The 24887-nt window shown below is 47.4% G+C and overlaps 1 protein-coding gene and 1 gene segment (V, D, J or C); both read left to right on the forward strand.

Moving 5' to 3' along the window:
• LOC132579009 (immunoglobulin lambda variable 3-9-like) overlaps window positions 1–24887 on the forward strand; it is a 153143-nt gene that overhangs the window by 18625 nt on the left and 109631 nt on the right.
• Window positions 4286–7705, forward strand: LOC132579661 (immunoglobulin lambda-1 light chain-like). Its single transcript, XM_060250183.1, has 3 exons — window positions 4286–4331; window positions 4468–4779; window positions 7377–7705. The coding sequence occupies exons 1-3, from the start codon at window positions 4286–4288 to the stop codon at window positions 7703–7705; spliced, it is 687 nt and encodes a 228-aa protein (XP_060106166.1).

Consider the following 24887-nt stretch of genomic DNA (forward strand, 5'->3'; position numbering starts at 1 on the left):
CTTCTAGGAGTATTTAATTGTGTTTTGTTATTTTCCACAGTTGTTGGTTTAAGTTTTGCCTTTACTGTGGTACTCTAGGTTACTTATCCTACCTGGGGATTGACAACCCTACCCTCACACCATGTGAGATAGGTGGGAGTGATTGGCAAAAGCCTGCTGCCCAAGCTACTACTGACGGGATGAATGTAACTGGCATTGGTGGGAACCTAATCTTTTCCTTCTTTCCCTCTTCCATTGGGGATGTGTGTGGACAGTTACAACCCACCATCACAGGGCACCAGAAGCTGTTCTCCTATTACTCATTGGCTAAGACCACGCCTGCAAACAATCTATGTTGGGAAGATATGATTCTGAACATGCACTTGGTTAATAAATTGGTTAACTGGCAAAGAAGAGGAAACTCACTCTGCAATGCTGTTGCAACATATAACTTAAAGTTAACACATCCCTCATCCCTTTCTGATGGCCGGGGGATGCCTGGAAACCCTCCTTTTTCAGCATCACAAATATAATAATATAGCTCAGTGGTGGCCAACGGTAGGTCTCCAGATGTTTTTTTGCCTACAACTCCCATCAGCCCCATCCATTGGCCAAAAAACATCTGGAGGGCTACTGTTGGCCACCCCTGATTATAGCTGGTTTTCCAGTCATCACCTTTAGGGGGAGATCTTGATCTAGCTTTGACAATTGTAGCCCGGGACAGAGGTGACTTGCACCTGTGTGGGTTAAAGGGAAGCAAACTCATGAGCACTCCAGCTGTGCCTTCCTGCTCACTTGTGCATTGAAAACATTGTAATAAATATTTTTTTTTATGCCCAAGAGGATTGTCTGGGACTATGGGCAGCCCCAGGCTTGTTCTGTTTTGCAAGTTGGGCACAGCAGAAGGAGTGGGAGCCACTGCCCTGCAGAGAAAGTCATGGTGAACCCTGCTTGATTAACAAGCCTTTATGAGCTTGGACTGGGCTATTCGTTTCTCCTTGTTCCCACAAGTCCTATTTATTTTTGTTTCTGTTCTGCTTGCTTGAATGTTTAAAAATGGCTCTCCAGTTTGCCATTTGAATTTTATTTACTGCATTTATAGCCAGTTTGGTGTAGTGGTTAAGTGTGCGGACTCTTATCTGGGCGAACCAGGTTTGATTCCCCACTTCTCCACTTGCAGTTGCTGGAATGGCCTTGAGTCAACCATAGTTCTGACTGAAGCTGTCCTTGAAGGGGCAGCCCCACCTACCTCACAGGGTGACTGTTGTGGGGGAGGAAGATAAAGGAGATTGTGACCGCTCTGAGACTCTCAGAATCAGAGGGGCGGGTGAGATATAAATCCAAAATCATCATCTTCTTCTTCTTCTCATCTTTCCAATGGAGGTATTAAAAGCTTACATAGTTCTTCTCTTTTCCATTTTATCCTACAGACTGAATAACGATAAAATACCTTTTCATTATTCTGATAAATGCCCCCTGTTTCTCTTCCTGACCAGTTTTCTCTGCAATGAATTATTCTGCCAATGTCTTATTTTTCTCCTGAGCAAGCTAAGGTCCATTTCCATGGCTTTTTCACAATCTCTTGTATGCAAATGTGACCAATGGTCAATGCTTTTGCCTGAGTGGTGCATATCCTCAACAAAGACATGCCAGACTTACAGAGCAAATGACCAGGCACTATATTTGCATGAAAGGGGGGCCTGTTCAGCAGGGAAGGGTTTAACAGAGGGTGGGGGAATGTCTCAGCCAGTTATTTCTTTGCCTCCCCAAGTGAATCACCTTTAGCAGTCTGGCCATGGCTCCAGCTCTGGTAATATTTGCAATTCTCACTTACTGCTCAGGTAAGTAGGAGAAGATCAATTTTTTGATCTAGCAGCAAGACTGCTTACATTGTTTAACTGAAATACTGTGGTTATTCAAGAGCACCAAGGTCATGATTCTTTCTTTTCCTTTCCATCCACAAAGGTGTGAGTTGGGCAGCCACATTGACTCAGCCTCCTTCACAGTCTGTGTCCTTGGGACAAACAGCTAAAGTCTCCTGCACCATCAGTGGAAGTATTGATAATAGCTACTTCCACTGGGTTCGACAAAGAGCTGAACAGGGCATTCAATTTGTAGTCCGTGGTACTAGCAACAGGGGAGAAGGGATCCCAGATCGGTTCACTGATTCCAGCTCTGGGGGCATTCGATATTTAACCATCACCAACAGCAAAGTTGAAGACGAGGCTGATTATTACTGTGTCACCTGGGATGGTAGTGCTTGGCACAGTGATACAATCAGATGGGGAACTGAGACAGAAACCATCCCTTCTCCCTCCTGGGTAAAGGGAAACCGTAGATACATTTATACATCTAAAGCCTGAGATGACTTACAGTCTGCCATCCCAAAGACATCAACATCTCACTCCGTCTTGAAAGGCAGATGGCCAGTGGAGTTCTGGAAACCCTGCTTTCCTCAACCAAAGCAAAAGACTTTTGGGTTCTTTCCATTTCAGTTCTGCAAGGCAACCCTATTGAAAGAGTCTTCTGAGACTGAGAAATTGTCATAAACTTTGAGATTTTTTCACATGTATTTTAACTGTTATAGTGCTGGTGCGTGCTGGGTTTTGTAGGCCTCTTTGAGCGACACTTGATGACCATCAAGTAGGGCTGCCAAATTACTGGGCCGGGCAGAGAGGTTCCCAACCCCCTGGCCTGCATTGGGTCGGCAGTGGGATCCTCCCCCGACATTGCCGGTGCGATGACATCACTTGCAGTGGCATCATCGCACCAGAGATGTCGCGTGCCAGCTGCTCTAGAAGCTTCCAGGAAAACTCTATGGTTTTCCTGGATGCTCTAGCAATTTGGGAGGGAAAACGCTATGGTACCTATTGTAGAGTTATCATAGAGTTTCCCCAGAAGCTCCTAGAGTGGCTGGCGTGTGACGGCGCTGGCGCAATGATCACTTGCAAATGATGTCATTGATCCAGCAACGTCTGGGGAGGTGACATCAGAGGCTGCGGGAGACTGGCAACTCTACCATCAAGGCAAGACAGAACTGTTTTAATAAATCTAGTGAATACATAGGAGAAAGGTGACAGGTCCATTATAATCTTCAGAAAACAAAAATGCTTGAATCTGGTTGGATTTTTTTCAGCATCCCTTTAAAATGTGATAATGTAGCTTATATAAAGCCTGAGATCCCAATCTTCACATCTAGGGGGAGATCTTGATGTAGCTTCAACAGCTGCATCCCAGGGCAGAAGTGACTTGTACCTATGGCGTAAAGGGAAGCAAGATCAGGAGAACTCCATCTGTACCTCCTTGCTTACGTGTGCATTGAAATCACATTGCAATAAATATTTTTATGCCCAAGAGTATTGTCTGGAATTCTGAGCAGCCCCAGGCTTGTTTTGTTTAGTAAGGCACAACAGAGGAGTGGGTGTCATTGCCCTGCAGAGAAAGCCCTGGTCCTTTTGACTTCTTTGAGCTCTGGTTCAAATATAGTTCAGCCCAAATGAAGATAATTTTCCTAATAATTTTGGATTCCCAGATCTGGAAAGAACACCAATGGCGTTGAAGAAGAAGAATGTGCTGTTGAGTCACAACTGATTCACAGCAATCCCAACCCTAATGGGGTGTTCAAGGCAAAAGAAGAGGTAGCTCAGCTATTGGATCCCTCCATGTAGCAACTCCAGTCTTCCCTGGTGGTCTCCCATCCAAGTAATGACTGTGGCCAACTCTCTTTAGCTCCCAAGCTCTGAAGAGGTGAGGCCAAACTGGGCTATTCAGTCTACTTGTTTGTTTCCATAAGTCCTATTTAATTATGTTCCTGATCTGCCTATTTTTATTTTTGAAAAACGGCTCTCCAGTTCTCCATGCAAATTTTATTTACTTCCTACTTGTTTATCATACCCCCTACTTGTCTCCCCAGTGGGCCTCCTATAAGTTTACATTTTTCTCTCTTCCATTTTATCCTGCAGACAGAATAACAATAAAATATTCTTTTTCAGTGTTGTGAAAAATATTCTCTGCTTTTGTTCCTGGCCAGTCTTCACTGCAATGAAATATTCTTATTTTTATCCTGGGCAAACTCAAGTCCATTTCTATTGCTTTCCCACAACATCTTTTATGCAAATGTGGCTGAAGGCCACGGCTTTTGCCAGAAATCACATATCCTCAACAATTACATGCCAGTCTGACACAGCAAATGACCATGGACCACATTTGCATGAAAGGAGGTCTCTTCAGTTGGGAAGGGTTTTAACAAGGGGAGGGGGAATGTCCCAGTTAGGTATTTCTTTGCACCCCCTTTGGAGGGCTCACCATGGACCAGGCTCTGGTGATCTTTGCAGTTCTCACTTACTGCTCAGGTAAGTAGGAGAAGATCAAGTTTTGAACTAATAGCAGGACTGTTTGCATTGCACAACTGAAAAACTGTGGTTATTTGAGAGCATCAGGGTCATGACTCTTCCTTTCTCTCTCCTCCCCTCTCCCCCACCCCCACAGGTGTTATTTCTGGGTCCACATTGACTCAGACTCCCTCACAGTCTGTGTCTCTGGGTCAAACAGCTGAAGTCTCCTGCACCATCAGTGGAAGTATTAGTAATGATCACTTCCACTGGGTTCGACAAAGAGTTGGACAGGGCATTCAATTTGTAGTCCGTGGTACCAGCAACAGGGGAAAAGAGATCCCAGATCGGTTCACTGATTCCAGCTCTGGGAACATTCGCCATCTAACCCTCACCAATAGCAAAGCTGAAGATGAGGCTGATTATTACTGTGCTACCTGGTCGTACAGTGATAACGGGTCCCACAGTGGTGAACTCGGATGAGGAACTGAGACAAAAACCATCACTTCTCCCTCCCATGGAAAGAGAACCATAGATACATTTGTACATCTAAGCCTGAGATGATTGAGTTACAGTCTGCCATCCCAAAGCCACCGACATCTCACTCCCTCCTGCAAGGCAGGCATTGGCCCCTGAGTAGCTGTGCCAAGATAGTCCACACAAACCAAGTCTAATACAAAGTAGTCCAAACATGTACCTGTAAATAATCAAGTGGTGACAGATTAAGACATACAATACTGAATCATGGACATGCACATATCCACCAGCTGATCCATTTGGGATGTATTTCACTCCTCATTTTTTGTTTTGACATGGCTGTGATTCAGAGGAACAGTGAATCTAGAGGATGATTTTCTGGGTCATATGTGCTTATTCAGGCAGACCTCCCGTGCATATTTACCTGACCAGCTTCAGAGATACTGCAGATGGAAACAAGTTGCTAGACCACCAGCTGTTTTACCTTACTTCACTTCTGGAACAATTTCAGGATGTCTTGTGGTCCAAGTCCTTTAAGCTTTGCTCTTTAGCCCTGGTCATTTGGTGTTAAATCACTCCTGGAAGATCCTCAAGTAGGTTATGAACATATGAAGGTGCCTTATACTGAATCAGACCCTTGGTCCATCAACGTCAGTATTGACTACTCAGGCTGGCAGCGGCTCTCCAGGGTCTCAAGCTGAGGTTTTTCATGTGTTCTTGCCTGGACCCTTTTTACTTGGAGATGCCGGGGACTGAACCTGGGACCTTCTGCTTACCAAGCAGATGCTGTACCACTGAGCCACCATTCCTCCCCATAGTTCTTGCTCCTTTCCTTTAGCTGCTTGAAAGAGAAAACAGAAGACTATACAGGATAGCCAAGCTTCCCCCCCAAACAACCTAATCCTGGAATGCAGCAAGTACTCATAAAACAGCCTCTGGGAATATGCAGAGCATCCTTCCTCATATAACATGAAGTGATCTGATTTAGTGTCTTCAAAGGCAAGATTCTGATGTTTGCCCAATCAAACATGTGGACAGCACAGGAAGTTGTGCTCTTTGCCCTGCTCTTTTGTGCTGCCCATTATTGTCAGTAGGACATACACAGGTTCTAATTCCAGTGGCAAGATGGGGGGAAGTTCCACATGATTTGCATCTAAGAACGCAAAAAACTGCTGCTATTTTGTAAATGAATCTTCAAATAACATCCTCTGAGACTTTGGCATGGCCATGGTTGGCCTAACATTTTTGATACCCTCAGCAAACTATGGCCTTGTCATCCCCCAGTTAAATAGAGAGAAAAGTGACCACTTTGGTGTAGTGGTTAAGTGTGCAGACTCTTATCTGGGAGAACTGGGTTTGATTCCCCACTCCTGCACTTGCAGCTGCTGGAATGCCCTTGGCTCAGCCATAGCTATCGCAGAGCTGTCCTTGAAAGGGCAGCTGCTGTAAGAGCTCTCTCAGCCCCACCTACCTCACAGGGTGTCTGTTGTGGGGGGGGGGGCAGAGTAAGGGAGATTGTGGCTACTCTGAGATTTAGAATATAGGGTGGGATATAAATCCAATATCACCTTCTTCATCATCTTCTTGAATGCAAGTTTACTTGTATATAATTGGCAATCAGAATGAACAATGTAAAAATAAAGACACAGTATCCTACAGTCATTGCCTTTCTGGTGCTGGGGCTATGGGGGAGGCACACCATTGAGATATTGCCAGGAAATTAACAAAAATTTAAAGGGGAGGGAATAATTCCACAAGCATAGCTCTGGCATAGCCTTATAGCACATTAAAAATGAACAACATTGTATTCCAATCATGGCTTTTTTTGTACTAGAGTGTGCATTTTCAGATCATATCCTGAAGGCTATTCAACTGCTCTGTCTTCTTGGAACCTGATTAAAATGATGCACTAGCAGGTGGATCTCCATAACAGCTTGTATGTACCAATGAGACATCTTAGCAGAAACATTTCAAACCATCTCAGAACCTTAGTCAGAGAATGAGACTCGTTTACAGCTAACAGCAACACAAGTTTCAGATTTGTTTATCACGTTTCTTTATCATTTACCTGTGGAGAAACAGAAAAAGCCAGTCCTATTTCAGCCTTACTTATTTTTTGATTCAGTTTGCTATGCAAGTAGAAAGGTAGAAAACAGTACTTCCAATTTGCCCTTCAAATCATGTTCCTACAGCTAGAAAAAGTGCACTAAAAGATTGTCCAAAATTGCTTCCCATATAGATCTTGCAATGTTCTTTAAACATCTGTAGTGTGTAGGACCTGCCCAATGGAGAAGAAGCATATTTGCATAAATGGCGTGTTCTTGAGCTCTGGGTATTAAAGACGGAGGATGGAAAAGCAACCTCCCGGGTTTTCTTGCCTTGGGAAATGAGATATTATACCATGGGGTGCATTTTGCTTCTCTTCCTTTTCACTTACTATTCAGGTGAAGAATATTTCTTAATGTTTCTCTCATGCTTTTGTGATTCACATGGTGTGCCTTTCTCATCCTTTCTAGCATTTTTAAAACCCTTTTGCTTTTTTTTTTTTTTAATGTTTAACTCACAAAATTACTTCTCCCTCCTCTTCAGGGTCCTTGGCCAAGTTCACTCTGACTCAGCCACCTTTGCTGTCAGCCTCCCTGGGAGACCAAGCTCAACTCTCTTGCACAATGACTGGCCTCACATTTGGAGGTTTTGGCTGGTATCAGCAAAAAGAGGGCAAGAGCCCCAAATTCATCCTTTGGCATAAAGTCAGTGCTGGTGAGACCACTTTTGGATCTGAAGTCTCTGGTAATTTCTCAGCTTCCACGGACAACTCTAGAAAAGTTGCTTATTTAACAATCACCAATGTGCTGGCAAAGGATGAGGCTACCTACTATTGTGCAGCATATTATAGCGATAGCAGCAGTTACATGTAAAACACAGTGATATACTTCCAGGAGGATGTGAGACAAAAACATCTGCTAAAAAAGGAAGGAAAGTCTATATGCCTCTAGCAGAGATCTATTGTGCAGCATATCATAGCAACAGCAGCAGCTACATGTAAAACACAGTGATATATTTCCAGGAGGATGTGAGACCAAACATCTGCTAAAAAAAAGGAAGGAAAGTCCATACGGCTTTTGCAGAGATCAAGAAGATCATGACAGGGTCCTTTCTACACTAGCCATTTGATCTTTTCTTTGTGCACATTTCAAAGTGGGATGGAGCCAGAAGCAATAGTGTGACAAGCACAATTGAACTCTGAAGGGCGTTCTGGTTATCACATTTACAGGGACTTTACACCTTTTAGATGCTTCTCTCCACTGGAAATAATGGATAGGGGCACCTTCTTTGAGGGCTCATAGAATTGGATTCCCTGGTCTAATATTTTTGAAACTTGGAGGGTCTTTTGAGGAGAGGCATTGAATGCTATGCTGCAAATGTGATGCCTCTACCTAAAAAAACAGTTCCCCAGAGCCCCAGATACCCACAGATCAATTCTCCGTATTGGTCTCCATAGGGAATAATGGAGTGCCCAGCAGATGTTTTCCTTCCCCCACCTCACTTCCTAATGACCCTGAAGTGAGGGAAGGGCCTCTAAACTGAGAGATTCCCTGCCTCCATCTGAGTATTACAACACTGAGGAACCACAGTTATACAATGATAAGTAAAGAACAAAGCAAACCATGTAGCACTATATACAAGGTTATATTAACATGTACAACATATCATAGTTCATAACAAAGTCAGAAGGAAAGAATCCTGTTATGCTGTAAATCTTATAGTTGTCAATTGCCAAACAAGCCTTTCTCGTAAGGCGCCATTACAGTAAATAGTCTGTAGAAGTTATTGGCAAGCAAGCCTTCTCTGTAAATTGTTGCTTCAAATCCAAAGAAGGAAAAAGCGGAACCGGTTTCAGTCTATTCAACACCTGGAAACAATCTATGTTGAGAAGAAATGATTCTGAACATGCACCTGGTTAATTAATTGGTTAACTGGCAAAGAAGAGGAAACTCACTCTGCAATGCTGTCGCAGCATACAACTTAATGTTAACTCATCCTCATCCCTTTCTGATGGCTGGGGGATGCCTGGAAACCCTCCTTTCCCCAACCAGAGCAAAAGGCTTTTGGTTTCCTGCAAGGCAACCCTATTGAAAGGGGCTTTTGAGACTCAGGAATTATTGTCATAAACTATGAGTTTCTTTTCACATATGTTTTAACCAATGTTCCCTCTAAGCCGCAGAGTCTTGTGAGCAAAAATTCTATTTTGTGAGCTACTGGCATTAAAGTTGTGTGCTACTGCACAGATTAGTGTGCTCCAGGGTCATCCTTCCTGAGCTAAGATAAAAATGTGTGAGCTGGAGGCTAAAAAATGTGAGCTAGCTCACACTAACTCAGAGGGAACGCTGGTTTTAACTGTTGCGGTGCTGGTTCACCCTGAGTTCTCTAGTCCTCTTTGAGCCATCAAGGCAAGACAGAAGTATTTTAACAAGTCAAGTGAACAAATGGGAGAAAAGTGACATGTCTGTTTTAATGATCAGGAAGCAAAAATGCTTGAATTTGATTGGATGATTTTCAGCATCACAGATATGATAATATAGCTGCTTTCCCAGTCATCACCTCTAGGGGGAAATCTTGATTTAGCTTTGACAATTGTAGCCCGGGACAGAGGTGACTTGCACCTGTGTGGGGTAAAGGGAAGCAAAATCATGAGCACTCCAGCTGTGCCTCCCTGCTCACTTGTGCATTGAAAACATTGTAATAAATATTTTTTTTATGCCCAAGAGGATTGTCTGGGACTATGGGCAGCCCCAGGCTTGTTCTGTTTTGCAAGTTGGGCACAGCAGAAGGAGTGGGAGCCACTGCCCTGCAGAGAAAGTCATGGTGAACCCTGCTTGATTCCCAAGCCTTTATGAGCTTGGACTGGGCTATTCGGTCCTCCTTGTTCCCACAAGTCCTATTTATTTTTGCTTTTGTTCTGCTTCTTTGAATGTTTAAAAATGGCTCTCCAGTTGGCCATTTGAATTTTATTAACTTAATTCATAGCCAGTTTGGTGTTGTGGTTAAGTACGTGGGCTCTTATCTGGGAGAACCAGGTTTGATTCCCCATTTCTCCACTTGCGGCTGCTGTAATTGCCTTGGGTCAGCCATAGCTCTCGCAGAGCTGTCCTTGAAAGGGCAACTTCTGGGAGAGCTCTTTCAGCCCCACTCACCTTACAGGGTGTCTGTTGTGGGGGAGGAAGATAAAGGAGATTGTGAGCTGCTTTGAAACTGAGATTCAGAGTGGAGGGCAGGATATAAATCCAATATCATCTTCTTCTTCTTCTCTTCCTCCTCCTCTCGGCAGCGGGGCCCCTAAAAGCTTACATTGTTCTTCACTCTTCCATTTTATCTTGCAGACTGAATAACAATAAAATATCTTTTCATTATTCTGATACAAATGCCCCGTTTCTCTCCCTGGCCAGTTTTCACTGCAGTGAATTATTCTATCACTGCCTTAGTTTCTTCCTGGGCTTTTTCACAATCTCCTGTATGTAAATGTGGGCAATGGCCAGTGCTTTTGCCTGAGTGGTGCATATCTTCAACAAAAACATGCCAGACTTACAGAGTAAATGACCAGGCACTATATTTGCATGAAACGGGGGGAGGGGCTGTTCAGCAGGGAAGGGTTTAACAGAGGACGGGGGAATGTCCCAGCCAGTTATTTCTTTGCATCCCCAAGTGAATCACCTTTAGAGGGTTGGCCATGGGTCCAGCTTTGGTGATCTTTGCAATTCTCATTTACTGCTCAGGTACGTAGTAGAAGATCAAATTTTGGATTTATCAGCAAGGCTGTTTGCACTGTTTAACTGAAATACTGTGGTTATTTGTGAGCACCAAGGTCATGATTCTTTCTTTTCCTTTCCCCCCACAAAGGTTGCCCAGGTAACACAGCAATAATCAGCCTTATCTTCAACTTTGCTGTTGGTGATGGTTAAATATCAAACTCTCCACCTTTGATCTGTCTTAAGGTTTTATTTTTGATTGCTGGATTTAGATCATTGTTATGGATTGACTGAGTTCATTTGTTTTCTTCCTTGAGTATTTGCAGTAAAAAGATGAGATGACAAAAATACAATTAGTAAAGTAGTATTTTTTTCAGATCTTCAGTAGTGTTGTCAATTTCCTTTCTATATGAAACATTTCACACTAATTTTGCACACTCTCATTTGCCTCAAAGAAAAGTCTTGTGTATTTTGTAAAAAACTATGAAAGTGTTGGAATGCTCACAAAAGTTCCATACCATCTCCAAGCATGAGCCATTGGTAGAACTTCTGTCAGTCCAATGGAACAAATTTGCAAAACCATCATATTTCTGCAATCCTACTTGATAACTTGTTTCAACCCATATAGACATTGCAATATTTTGCAAACTTCTACAGCATGTAGCATCTGGCCAATGAGGAATAAGTGATTTTGAATAAACGGAGCATTCTGCAACTCTGTGCATTTAAAAGTCAGGCTGGAAAAGCAACCACAAGAGTTCTCTTGTCTTGGGAGACCAGATATTGCACTATGGGGTCGATTTTGCTTCTTCTTTTCCTCTACACTTACTGTTCAGGTGAAGAATATTTCTCAATGTTTGTCTCATGCTTCTGGGAATCATTTTGTATGCATTTCTCATCCTCTTTTGCAATTTTTCAATGTTTCCTTTTTTAAAGAATCCCCTGATTCATGTTTAATTCAACAAATTATTTCTGTTTTCTCTTCAGAGTCCTTGGCTCAGTTCACCCTGACTCAGCCGCCGCTCCATTCAGCCACCCTGGGAGACACAGCTCGACTCTCTTGCACAATTAATCGCCTCACATTTGGAGGTTTCAGGTGGTATCAGCAAAAAGAGGGAAAGAGCCCCAAATTCATCCTGTACTATAAAGTCAGCACCGCCAAGACTGATTTTGGATCTGAGGTCTCTGGTAATTTCTCTGCTTCCACGGATAATCCCAGTAAAGTCGCTTACTTAACCATTACCAATGTGCAGGCAAAGGACGAGGCTACCTACTATTGTGGCGCAGGTTACAGCAGCAACAGTAGCTATGTGTGAGCCACAGTGATAAAACCAGAGGAGGAACTGAGACAAAAAACATCTGCTGAAGAGAGACCATACTTTGATCCAGGCCTCAGATTCAGTGGGAGCTCACAGGAGCATAGCTCCTGAACCTTTTTGAGAGTTCCACCTCTTCATTCTGAGAGTTCAACCTCCTTGTCCATTGAATAGTAGGTGCAGCTGCATAACAATCCCTGGATGAGCTCCACCGCCTGTTTTTCTACAAAATGACTGCTGCTTTCATCCATAAGCCTCTAGCAGTGAGCCTGAAGCACACCTTCATGAGAGGGCTATTCTGCAGCTCAGGGCATTTGGGAGGAAATGAATGGGAAACAAGTAAGACCAATGTCCCTCAGGAAACTCCACCTTGCCCTAAAATATACAGAGTAAGAGAGATGGGTGTTCTGCATTGAAGGGAATGTGGCATGGAAGAAGGAGGAGGAGAATCCCCTTCTTCTCCCCACAGCAGACTCCCTGTGAGGTAGGTGGGGTTGAGAGAGCTCTTCAAAAATTGCTCTTGAGAGAACAGTGACTGATCCAAGGTCACCCAGCTGGCTGCATGTGGAGGAGTGGAGAATCAAACCAGGCTCTCCAGATTAGAGTCCGCTGCTCTTAAATACTACACCAAACTGGCTCTCAGAATTCATTGTCTGTGTGAAAAATTAATGGCTCAAGGCCAAAGCAAATGTTACTTTATTTGGCAAAGTGCCTGGGTTTCCACAACCCAGTTAACACTCTGCAAAGTCACACAGTGGACCACAGAAAGGCAGAAAACCCTATAACAGGCTATATGAAGGGGAAATGGTGAACTGCCATTTGGATTTTGAAAACAGAGCTTAGCTACATAATTTCTGGTTTTGAAGGCCACCCGAGATAGGGCTACATAATTTCTGGTTTTGAAGGCCACCCGAGATAGGGCCTTCTCTATTGCTGCTCCACTGCTGTGGAATCAACTCCCGGAGGAGGTGCGGGCCCTGCGGAGTTTAGAACAATTTCGCAGGGCCTGTAAGACCCACCTCTATAAACTAGCCTTTAACCAATGATAAACCAGGAAAATGCCTTTAAAAAATTGCTCTTAGTTACTGAATTTTATTGAAGATCTAATGTTTTACCATCATATTATAATTTGTAAATTTTAACTTGTAATTTATCTTAACTTGGATTTTATATGCAATTTATATGTAATTGATGTATAATGTATTTTGTGTTGTGAGCCGCCCTGAGCCTGCTTTGGCGGGGAGGGCGGGATAGAAATAAAAAGTTAAAATAAAAAGTTATTATTATTATTATCCATGTTCTGCAATGCAGCAGTTAGATCTGAGTCCAGTAGCAATTTAGCGGCCAACCAGATTTCTGGTGTGTAAATTCTCAAGAGTCAGAGCTCCCTTTGTTACATGCCAGGAAGTTTTAACCCTTGAAATCTTATACCCCAGAAATCTTGTTGGTCTTCTATTTGCTCCTAGACTCATATCTTGCTCTGCTCCTAGTTACAGTGGTGATGATGAGACTACCTACGAGGACAGTTCCCTGTATCTGTTCAGCAGATTCTCCTCTCGGCTGGATTACTACAGATTTCCTTTTAATACATTTTAAAAGGGAAAGCCCAGGGAACCTCATGAGTTGTGCTTGGAATGAACACAATAAGGAAGGAGCTTCCTGTTTTCTACGCGAGGCAGAATCGCTATGTGGAAGCAGCCTACAAATCTTAGTATCGCCCAACCCTATGTCATTCTTGTTTATACTTCCCACCCCTCCTCAGTAAGGTACAAATTGGGACAGTCAATCACTCAGCTGATCAGAGGATCCTGGACTTGGTTTGAAGTCAGGCTCAAGACCAGATGCAAGATACAGATGCTTTGGAGCATTGACCACAGTGCTCTTAAGTTCAGCATTTGTGTCAATAGAAAGTGGCCCCCAACACCCCAAACAATCATTTCTGATTTCAAAGGAGGGAACATTGGCAACATTGGCAAAAGGAGTACATTGGCAAAACTGTTTCTGCAACTATATTATTATTTTTAATGGCATCATGCTAATGTCTCTGAATGGGATTTTTTTAAAAGTTAATTTGCTAGTTTTGATTTTGAGAATAAATATATATACAATCTGGGGCTCATGAGAAATCACGTAAGGACGTTTGGAAATGTCTCCTCACCCAAAATGTAAACTTTTGTAACTGTGCAAGCTCTCAAAAATGCTAATTCCTCCCCCTCCCCTGTTTTTCTCTCGTTTTCATTGAATCTCATCCACTCTCAACTTTTTGTATGTTTTGGGATGTTTACACCCCATCAGGCTGAAGGTTTTTTAAATTATTATCATTATATGACAAAATTGTATTTTTCATATGTGATGAGGTCCCTGTAAATTCTTGGAGCATTGGCTACATCAGGGGTGTGTGGCCTAATATGAAAAGGAGTTCCTGCTACGAAAAAAGCCCTGCTTACCATGCAATTGAGTGCAGAGTCACTCCCATCTAAGTCTATTTAGTCTTTGTTGGGTATAATTCTGAGAGACACATGGACAAACAGTGGGGAGGGTTCACCCAACCAATCTGATGCTGTTCTTTACTAATAGCTGACAGTTAATGCTCTTATGAGAAATCTAGATGTTTGAAGTCACTTACATTTTCAGCTCCTAGAAAATATCATGTCAGAGAATTGGGGATGAGTTTCTCCAGAGAAAATAGCTGCTGCAGCGGGTGCACCCTGTGCCATTCCAGCCCACTGAAGTCCATACCTTCCCCAAGCCCCACCATCTCCAGGCTCTGCCCCCAACTCTCCAGGAATTTCCTAAGCCAAAGTTGGCAACCCTAATTGAGAACTGTTGTTCAGTCCCCCTGATCCCAGTCTCCCATGTGTGGATGTTCTGCCCTGGAGGGCTGCTGCCAGGGCTTTTATTTTTGTAGCAGGATCTCCTTGCTTTGGTATATGAGAAGCCGCTGCTGAGCTAGCTGCCCAAACCCCAGGTGGGGTGGGCACAAGTGACTGTTGCTGAGCAAGGGCAGCCCAAGCCATGGACAGGATGGATGCGAATGATACTGGTGGGAACCTGCTCTTTTTCTTATCTCCCCCTTGCATTGGGGAAAGGGATGCTTGTGGGCAGTCACACGCCCCAGCACAGGGCCGAGGCAGATGCTTTTACTGCCCATCGGCTAAGATCTGCCCGGAGACAACACAAAGAATGGTTGGGAAGACATGAATCTGAATTTACAGCTGGCAAATGAATTGGTTAAGCTGGCAAAGAGGGGGAACCCTCCCCCCTCCTTCTACAGTGCTGTTGTAGCATATAACTTAATGTTAGCATCAGGGCTCATTTCATAGAAAAAGAGGTGCTGAAGCTCACTAGAACAACTCATTTGCACAACTCATTTCTCTATGCCAGGCACCCCTGACATCAATGGAAGGTGTACTAAATTATATCAGTTCAGCATCTCCCTTAAAATGCTTCTTGAATTATAATTATCATAATAAAACCTTACTCCCATCTTACTTTTTAAATTATTTTCTCCTACGTGGCCACAGCGGCATGATGAAGATTTCCATCCGTCTGCTTGATATGTTTTGGTTATTTTCCCCATTTTTGTGGGGGGAAATATTAAAAAGTTTGTCAAAACTTAAGAGTTGAGCAAACTTTAAAATAGCCAGAGAAAGCAAAAGAATGAATCAGTAAATATAAAAGACTAGAAGATTTTCCCTTCCCTTCCCTTTCTTTTTGCAGAATCATGGATGGGAGAGCTGAAAGATGTTTTCTCAGGGTATCAGAGTGAGGATTTCTGCTTTGGATTTTCTTAAAGGAATGAAGAAAAAAAAAAACCCTTCATTCTTCCACCTCAGAATGGACAATCCAGAATTAGTATAGAGCTTAATTAATTAGTTAGGATAGAGCTTGATTAAGGATTAATGGTGCCTGCTTCTCATTGAAGCATAGATGTTGAAATGTTGAAACTCCCTGCCTTGGGTCCCAGCTGTGATGGAAGAAAGGAGGGCCAGAAAATATTTTAAAACCGAGAAACAAATGCACACCATCTCTGCCTTCCTACTCACCTGCATCTGAATGGATGGGCCCCTCTCATTGGCTCTGCTGCCTGTATAATCCCAGCTGCAGCATGCCAGAAGCACAGGGCAGGGTTTCCAAGAAATCAGAAAGCTCCAGAAGAAAAGAGTGACACAACATTTAGTTTTAACTATCCAATATAAGCCGACGGAAAAGCGCCATGTTCTAATTACCAGGTTTGGGGGCTGAAGAGGGAATGATTATTTCCCAGATTGTCTGCTTGTGTGTGTGACAAGAAATCTTGAGAGAGTAGGCCAGTTTGGCCCAGCAATGTCAGGCCCAGGGCCTTGCCAAAAATATATTAATGTATTTCTTTAATGGTAGTAAATATATCTTCAGTGGGACCAACCCTTTGGCTGATGATGTTTTGACAGATCCCTCATTATCTTTATCCGGCCCCTTCCCGCCCGCGCCGACTTTAGGCGGCTTTAGGGCGGGGGCCGATTTTGCCTCCCCGGAAGGAGTGAGGCAACGGCTGCTTCATACGGGGAATTGGGGGCATGGTCTTCAGGGGCTTCATAAGCCCGACCACGCCCGCGGCCACGCAGTTCTGCTGGCCGTTTTGGGTGGAAGACGTTGCTTCCCCTTGCCCCCTGTAGGCGCGGCAGCAGGGCCTCTTACCTCCTCCGGACGGCTCCGGGCGACTCAGCTGTTTCTGAGGCATCCAGCCTCTTGCGGCACCGGCCGCGGCAGGTTTGAGGGCCCGGTTTGGGGGGGGTGCGTGTCATCGGCGCGGCTGCTGGCCGCGCTCGTCTCAGCTCGTTTGTTGTTTGCCGCGCGGCCGGAAGCGTCGTTCCCGGTTTGGGGGGGGGTGGGTTTCATCGGCGCGGCTGCTGGCCGCGCTCGTCTCAGTCCTCCCCCCGTTTTCCGCGCGGCTGGAAGCCGCGCGCGTCGTTGAGCGGCTCCAGTGCCGAGCTTCACTTCCGAGGCCTCTAGCCTCGTTTTTGCACCGGCCGCCGGGAGTTTGAGCGCCCGGTCGGCGCGCCGGCCGGCTGCGCTTGCAGTGAGGCGCGTGCTCTTCGCTGCGGCGTCCTGAGCGCCGCTGGGGTGCGCTGGGCCAGCGGCCCCTCCCGGGCCTATTTTCTTGCGGATAGCCAGTTGGCTGGAGGCTCCTCTCCCCTCCCGCGTTCTGATCAGGCCTGTTTACCTACCCCCCCCCCCTGTTTGCTCTCTGGGGAGCGTGGGTGTGGGGCCTTATTTAGCCTTCACTTGGCCCTGTGGCAGGCACTTTTGCCACTACCACAACACTACTGATCATTTTCTGTTGGTAGGGGAGAGAGTTTAACATGCCCAAGGGTCAGGGTAAGTCCAAGGGCAAGCAGCCCTTAAAGGCCAAAAAGCGACCTAACCCTGGTTCTCCCCCCGGGGCCGAAGAGGAGGCCCAAACCAGGCAGGCTGTTGTTAATAGCCTTGAAGCACTTGAGAGGCATCATGGCTTGCTTCCTGGGTCGTCGGGCCCCGCCCGTGGGCGCAAAGCTGCGCGCACATCAACCAGGGCTTTTGAACAAGAAGTCCTGGCTCGGCTTTCTTCTTTGCAGGAGTTGGCGTCCCTTCCTGGGCCTTCTGATGCACCTGGACAGGTGCCGCCTGATGACAGCTCTGAGGCGGAAGAAGGTAACGCCCCGGTGGGGCCGGCTAGTCCTGCAGGCGGTCTCACCCCAGGCGGGGCTCCAGCTGGCTCGGATTTCTCAGGTAAGCAAAGTCCATTTGGCAATGCCGGCGCCTGGCCTTGGGGTGCTTGGAGTCCCTGGCATACAGCTGCACCCCCCGGTCATTTTGCCAATGTTAACCAAGGGGCCTTAGTGGGTCCCTGCACCACCGCTATAGGCGGCTCGTTTGGGCAGGGGCAAATTTTGCCGTGGTGCCCCCCCTCCGGGTCCGGGTCCTCAACCACTTCTTCCGCCCCTGCGGTACCTCCAGGCCAGCCACCCTCGGGCGGTTCCCTTCCTTGGGGTCATCAATTTGCTGGTCCCTCTGCGATGGGTTTACCGGTCCAGCAGTGGGGGGGCTGGTTTTGCCCCGCACCACATCTTGGCACGGTACCCTTCCATTGCCGCCCTTTTGGTGATATGGCTATGCCCCTGGGCGATCACCTAACAATGGCCACTCGGGAAAAAATCTTGCGTGGCGAATACGTTGACGTCTTTGGCCTTCTATATCGAGAGCTCGAGAAGAAGGACAAAGACGAATTGGACGACAAGGACAAGGAGAGGATCAAACGCCGCAAGGTGGAGAGGAACTGGGCCAATTGGCTGCCCGGGTTCCTCATATATGCCGGGGTCATTGCACGCTCGCAACCCATGCGAGCTGCGCCGCTGTTTCAATATGTAGATATAATCTACAAAGCTTATACGGACTTCTCTGGCGCTGCATGGCTGCAGTATGACGAGGAGTTCCGCATGAGGGCGGCGCTTAACCCCAGCATCCCGTGGGACCACATTCACCAGCAGCTGTGGTTGCAGCTGATGTCACCCGCCAAGCCCAATGTGGGTGATAGGTCTGACAGTGGCCACTTGGTTAGCAGGCATTCAATGGCGTCTGGTCCCCGCTCACCGGCGGGGCAGCCGGTTCAACCCCGGTTGGTCTGTTGGGATTTCTCGTCCCAGGGCGGTTGTAGCAGGAAGCCGTGCAAATATAGGCACGAGTGCCCGCTGTGTGGAGGCGCCCATTCCTTGTCCGCCTGCAGTAAAACGAAGCCCCGAACGGGGGGCAAGCGGGCCGGGGGGGGCACAGGCTCACAAGCCACTGGAAAAGGGTCCCAGCCCCATCAAGGTGATGGTTCTTAAAAAGTTGTTGGCAGGTTACCCACGCATGCGTGACCGGGTGTATTTGTTAGCAGGTTTCAGTTACGGCTTCCGCATCCCGTTCCAAGGGCCCAGGGCCCCCTATATGTCCAGGAATTTACAGTCCACCCGAGGGTTGGAGCAGGTGGTCAGGGACAAAATCTTGAAGGAGTGCAATGAGGGCCGAGTCTTGGGTCCTTTCGATTCCCCCCCGGTCCCCAATTTACGGGTATCCCCTTTGGGGGTGGTTCCCAAGAAGGCTCCCGGCGAGTTCCGCTTGATCCACCACCTGTCTTTCCCTAAGGGTGGGTCGGTGAATGATTTCATTCCTGACTCCCTGTGTACAGTAAGATATACCTCCTTCGACCAGGCGGTTAAGATCGTGCGGAGTTGCGGTCCGGGGGCCGAGATGGCGAAGTGCGACATTAAGTCCGCATTTCGCCTCTTACCGGTGCACCCGCGTGATTTTGAGCTCCTGGGTTTTGCTTTTGAAGGTAAGTTCTATATGGACCGGGCCCTACCTATGGGATGCGCTATTTCTTGTTCGGCATTTGAACGGTTTAGTTCTTTTTTGGAATGGGCTCTGCGTGTGCGGTCCGGTGCCGCCACGACGGTTCATTATTTAGATGATTTTTTATTCGTGGGCCGCCGCGGGTCGGGCCGGTGCGCCCATTTGCTTCAGTCCTTTTTGGACTTGGCAGCGGAGTTGGGAGTCCCGCTTGCTCATGAGAAGACTGAGGGCCCAGTTACTACCTTGACTTTTTTGGGTATTGAGTTGGATTCTGTCCACCAGGCTTCTAGGTTACCTGCGGAAAAAATTTCTAAGTTAAGGCAAATGCTGACGGCGGCCAGGGGCCGACGCAAGCTCTCGTTATTGGAGCTTCAGCGGTTGGTTGGGCACCTGAATTTCGCCTGCAAGGTTGTGGCACCCGGGAGAGCCTTTTTGCGGCGTTTGTGCGATGCCATGTCGGGCTTGCGCATGCCTCACCACCGTGTCAGGGTCACTTTGGCAATGAGACAGGACCTCGAGGTGTGGGAGGATTTCTTGGTTGAATTTAACGGGGTGTCTTTTTGGCGTGAGGAGCTGAAGCTCGAAGCTGAGCTCCAGGTTACATCCGACGCCGCGGGTTCCATAGGTTTCGGCGTCTATTTCCGGGGGCACTGGTGTGCCGAGGACTGGCCAGCTGAATGGTTGTCAAGTGACCTTTGCCGGAATTTAACCTTTTTGGAATTTTTTCCGATAGTGGTGGCCTTACAGTTGTGGGGACCGGCTTTGGCCAACCACGTTGTCCACTTTTGGTGTGACAACCTGGCGGTCGTTCACGTCATTAACACGCTGACCTCCAAGTCGCCCCCGGTTATGCATTTAGTCAGGGCGTTTGTACTGAACTGTTTACGGTTAAATGTTTTGTTTCTTGCTAAACACGTGCCCGGTGTGAGCAATGGAGTTGCGGATGCCCTGTCTCGTCGGCAGATGGAGCGGTTCCGCCTTCTTGCACCAGAGGCCGATCTCCTGCCGGCACGGATGCCCCCAGAGATGTGGCGGCTTGGAGACGCGAAGCCAACCGGGCAATGATGTTAGCTTTGGCGCCTTCCACCCGGAAGGCCTACGAGCATTCTGTTGACCAGTTCCGGAGCTTTAGGGAGCAGGTTGGGTTGGCCAATCGGTGGCCCGTACCGGTTACGCACCTTATGCAGTTTTGTGTTCATCTAAAAGGTAAGGGGCTGGTCGTCAAGACTATCCGGGCCAAGTTGGCAGCTCTTGCGTTTACAGCAAAAATTAAAGGTTTACCAGATAGGTCTGACGACTTCAGGCTGCGCAAGATGCTGGAGGGATGGGCCCGCGAGCAGGGGCCCCGGTTGGATACCCGCCAACCCTTGTCCCCCGCTGTCCTGAAAGGTTTACGGGCGGTTTGGCCTGCAGTCTGTTCGTCCAGTTTTGAAGCCGCACTTTTTCAGGCGGCGGCGATGACTGCCTTTTTTGGGGCTCTCAGAGTGAGTGAGTTGGTGGCCAGCTCGCAGAAGGACCGCTCTGAGAGGGCCCTCCAGGCTAGGGATGTGAAGATCCAGGATGACCGCGTTGTCCTTTCAATTCGCCGGTCTAAAACAGACCAGAGGCAGCGAGGCACGTGTATCACTTTAGGCCCATGCCATGATAGTGACATTTGTCCGGTTGTGGCCTTGAAGGAATACATTGCTGCTCGCGGCGGTGACGGCGGCCCGTTCTTTCGGCACAATGACGGGTCGCCATTGACCAAATTTCAGTTTTGGTCTATCACTAGCCGGGCTTTAGACAAACTTGGCCTTGGGGGGGTTCGATTTGGGACCCATTCCTTTCGAATTGGGGCCGCCTCCACGGCTGCAGCACTGGGGTATCCGGGACCTGCCATCCAGAAGGTGGGTCGGTGGAGGTCCTCGGCATATAAAGGTTATGTTCGCCCCATTTCACATTAGGATGTTGGTTATTATGTTCATGCATTAATTTGTTTTGTTTCAGGTGCTGTGGTTCGGGACGAGAGAACGAGGATCTTGATCGCCGGCCACAGCATGATATTTTGGGCTGCCCATTATGCTCGACGATCGCCCTTTGGTTCCCAGCTGGGCCTTAGTGAGCGGGCAGTGGTTGAATGGCAGGGGCGACGTGACCTACGGTGGGACGGCCTCTTGCCACTTCTTTTCCAGGGGAGGAACGGTCCTCCGCCTCGGATTCTGTTGATCCACCTTGGGGGTAACGATCTGGGCCTGGTACAGGGGAGGGCCCTGTCACAGCAGGCGATCAAGGACCTCCAGGTGATTCGGAGCAGGTGGCCCGGGGTGCTGATCATCTGGTCCGCCATCCTTCCTCGTCGGGTGTGGAGAGCGGCCTTGAACCCCGCCGGGGTCGAGAGGGCTCGACGCAAGGCCAATAGAGCGGTTCGGAGGGCGCTCTACGGTGGCCTTGGCATTTATCTTCCACACCCTGGGATTAGGTCGGTTTGGGCGGATCAGTATCGGCGGGACGGTGTCCACCTGTCCGCAACTGGGAACAGGGCCTTTTTGACAGACCTCCAGCTGGGGCTACGGCTGGCGTTAGGCCAGCCGGTGGGCCCAATTGCCGAAGCAGAGGCTTGGCATTGTGGTGGCGGGAATTGATTCAGATTTGTTCGGTGGGCACCCACGGTTTTCCCGTTTAAGGGAAGTGGCGGGGAGGGACGGCAGCTGGGTTCGACGGCCCTCTGCTGTTTTGCCCGCCACAGGGTCACCCCCATTTTGGCGACCCGCCCTGGGTGGGCGGTGACGCCACTTGGAGGGGATACCCGGCCGCTGCCGGCCTGGCAGCAGCTAGTTTTACTCGGCTGCTGCTGGGGGCTGGGTGGCTCGCCCCACCTGGACTGGGAAGGGTTTGGATTCCCTTCGCCGGTCCAGTTAGTTGTTAGGTTGCCCCAGGCTGTTGGTCAATAAAGTTGCCCTGTTTTAAACCCACACAGTGTGTTGGCTCGTTCTTCCGACTGGGGGGGCAATCCGGCCCCTTCCCGCCCGCGCCGACTTTAGGCGGCTTTAGGGCGGGGGCCGATTTTGCCTCCCCGGAAGGAGTGAGGCAACGGCTGCTTCATACGGGGAATTGGGGGCATGGTCTTCAGGGGCTTTATAAGCCCGACCACGCCCGCGGCCACGCAGTTCTGCTGGCCGTTTTGGCCCACCCTCCCACCCGGCAATAGTACAGGCTCCTCCGGTCGCCGTTTATCGGGGCCAGGTAGGAATTTTTTCATCTCAACTGATTGGCTCGAGTTGGGATGTGTTTTGCCTACCTTGTACTGTTGCATCGAGGTTGGGTCCTTTGTTTAGGTAACTTTATGGGGCGGGAATTGATTCAGATTTGTTCGGTGGGCACCCACGGTTTTCCCGTTTAAGGGAAGTGGCGGGGAGGGACGGCAGCTGGGTTCGACGGCCCTCTGCTGTTTTGCCCGCCACAGGGTCACCCCCATTTTGGCGACCCGCCCTGGGTGGGCGGTGACGCCACTTGGAGGGGATACCCGGCCGCTGCCGGCCTGGCAGCAGCTAGTTTTACTCGGCTGCTGCTGGGGGCTGGGTGGCTCGCCCCACCTGGACTGGGAAGGGTTTGGATTCCCTTCGCCGGTCCAGTTAGTTGTTAGGTTGCCCCAGGCTGTTGGTCAATAAAGTTGCCCTGTTTTAAACCCACACAGTGTGTTGGCTCGTTCTTCCGACTGGGGGGGCAATAAGGACCCATCTAAGCCTTCCTATGTAATGCAGGGTTCAAAACTGGATAATCGTTGTCATAAACATTACATTTCTTTGATACATTTTTGAATTGTTTTGGGGCCAGTGCATACAGATTCCTGCAAGACACCTTTGATGGCAGTGAAGGAAGGATGCAAGTATTTGAATAAACTCGATGAATAAATGGAAGAAAGGTAAATACGTGCATCATAAATAAAACATTTAAATTTGGTTGCACTATTTTCAGCATTTTTTAAAAAAAACCTTGAGTCACTCATGTAAAAGCTGGTATTTTTATTTTCACCTTTAGGGGAGCTGTGGCACAACAGCAGAGATGCCTTGCACACCTGTGGCATGAATGGAAGCAAGATTGTACTTGGTTCTCATGATTACTCTTTCTGTATTCCCTGCTCACTTGGGCATATAAATGAAGGTACAATAAGCATTTGTATGTCCAAGAGGACTCTGGGTTGTCCTGGACCTGCCCCAAAATGAGTTAGTCTACCATTGCTTTAGAATCATAGAACCATAGAGTTGGAAGGGATCTCTAGGGTCATCTAGTCCAACCCCTTGAACAATTCAGGAAATAAACAAATTCCTCCACCTCTGTTTTTAAACCTCCAAATAAGGAGAGCCCACTACCTCCTGAGAAGCCTGTTCCACTGAAGAGCCACTCTAACTGTCAGGAAATTCTTCTTAATGTTTAGCTGAAAACTCTTTTTATTTAATTTTAACCCATTGGTTCTGTTCCAACTTTCTGGGGCTACAGAAAACAATTCTGCACCTTCCTCTATAAGAGCCCTTCAATTCCTTGAAGATGGTGATCATATTACCTCAGTCATCTTCTCTCCAAGCTAAACATACCCAGCTCCTTCAACCTTTCTTCATAGGACTTGGTCTCCAGACCCCTCTCCAACTTTGTCACTCTCTTCTGGACTTGTTCCAGCTTGTCTATATCCTTCTTAAATTGTGGTACTCAAAACTGAACACAATAATCCAGGTGAGGTCTACCAGAGCAGACTAAAGTGATACTATCACTTTGTGTGATCTAGACACAATACTTCTGGTCAAACCATTTTCATGGTTTTTAGAACAATCTCATTTATGCAAATGTGGCCAATGGTGAATGCTTTTGCCTGTGCACTGCATATTCTCATCAAAGACATGCCAGTTTGGTAAGAGCAAATGACTATGCCTCACATTTGCATGAAAGGGGGACTGCTCAGCTGCCAAGGGTTAAAGAAAGGAAGAGAGGGACATCCCATCCAGTTATCTCTTTGCTTTCCCCAAGAGCTCATCATGACTTTGGCTCTGTTGATCTCTGCAATTTTTGCTTTTTGTTCAGGTAAGGAAGTGGGTGAAGCAAGGCTGTTTGCTCTTTATCATTAAAGTGCTGTGCTTAACTGAGAGCCTCAAGGTCACTATTCTTCCCTTTTCTTTTTTCCCCACAAAGGTGTGAGTTCTTTGCCTACTTTGACTCAGCTTCCCTCACAGTCTGTGTCCCCAGGACAGACGGCTAAAGTCTCCTGTACCATCAGTGGCACTGTGTACTATTTAACCTGGCTTCAGCAAAGACTTGGACAAGGCCCTTGCCTTGCCATCTCTGGCAGCACCCGGGGAAAAGGGCTCCCCGATCAGTTCACTGCTTCCAGCTCTGGGAGTGAGCACTATTTAACCATCGCTAATGTCCAGGCTGAAGACGAGGCTGATTATTACTGTGCTGCCTGGTATGAGAGTGGTAGCCAGTTCCACAGTGGTGAACTCTGTTGAGGAACTGAAACAAAAACCTTCTTTCTGCCTCTGCAGGGCAAGGAAACCACTAGCATATTTGATGGTTGCCATCTGAAGCTATTCAGTCACAGAACCCCAGGTCCTAGAAAAGCCACCTACATCTACTTCCTTCTGCAAGACAGGGCACCTCCTGACTGACCAGCACAAATCGGTCTACCCAAGCCAAATCTGGTGCAAACAGAATACAAA

This window comes from Heteronotia binoei, chromosome 11 (genome assembly GCF_032191835.1).
Source record: "Heteronotia binoei isolate CCM8104 ecotype False Entrance Well chromosome 11, APGP_CSIRO_Hbin_v1, whole genome shotgun sequence".
Lineage (NCBI taxonomy): Eukaryota > Metazoa > Chordata > Lepidosauria > Squamata > Gekkonidae > Heteronotia > Heteronotia binoei.

What these genes read in the sequence shown, in the direction of transcription:
- LOC132579661 (XM_060250183.1), top strand. Translation starts at nt 4,286, where the DNA reads ATGGACCAGGCTCTGGTGATCTTTGCAGTTCTCACTTACTGCTCAG. An exon ending in AGTTCTCACTTACTGCTCAG is followed by an intron (nt 4,332 to 4,467) that starts GTAAGTAGGAGA and finishes CCACCCCCACAG; the next exon opens with GTGTTATTTCTGGGTCCACA. An exon ending in TGATAACGGGTCCCACAGTG is followed by an intron (nt 4,780 to 7,376) that starts GTGAACTCGGAT and finishes CCTCCTCTTCAG; the next exon opens with GGTCCTTGGCCAAGTTCACT.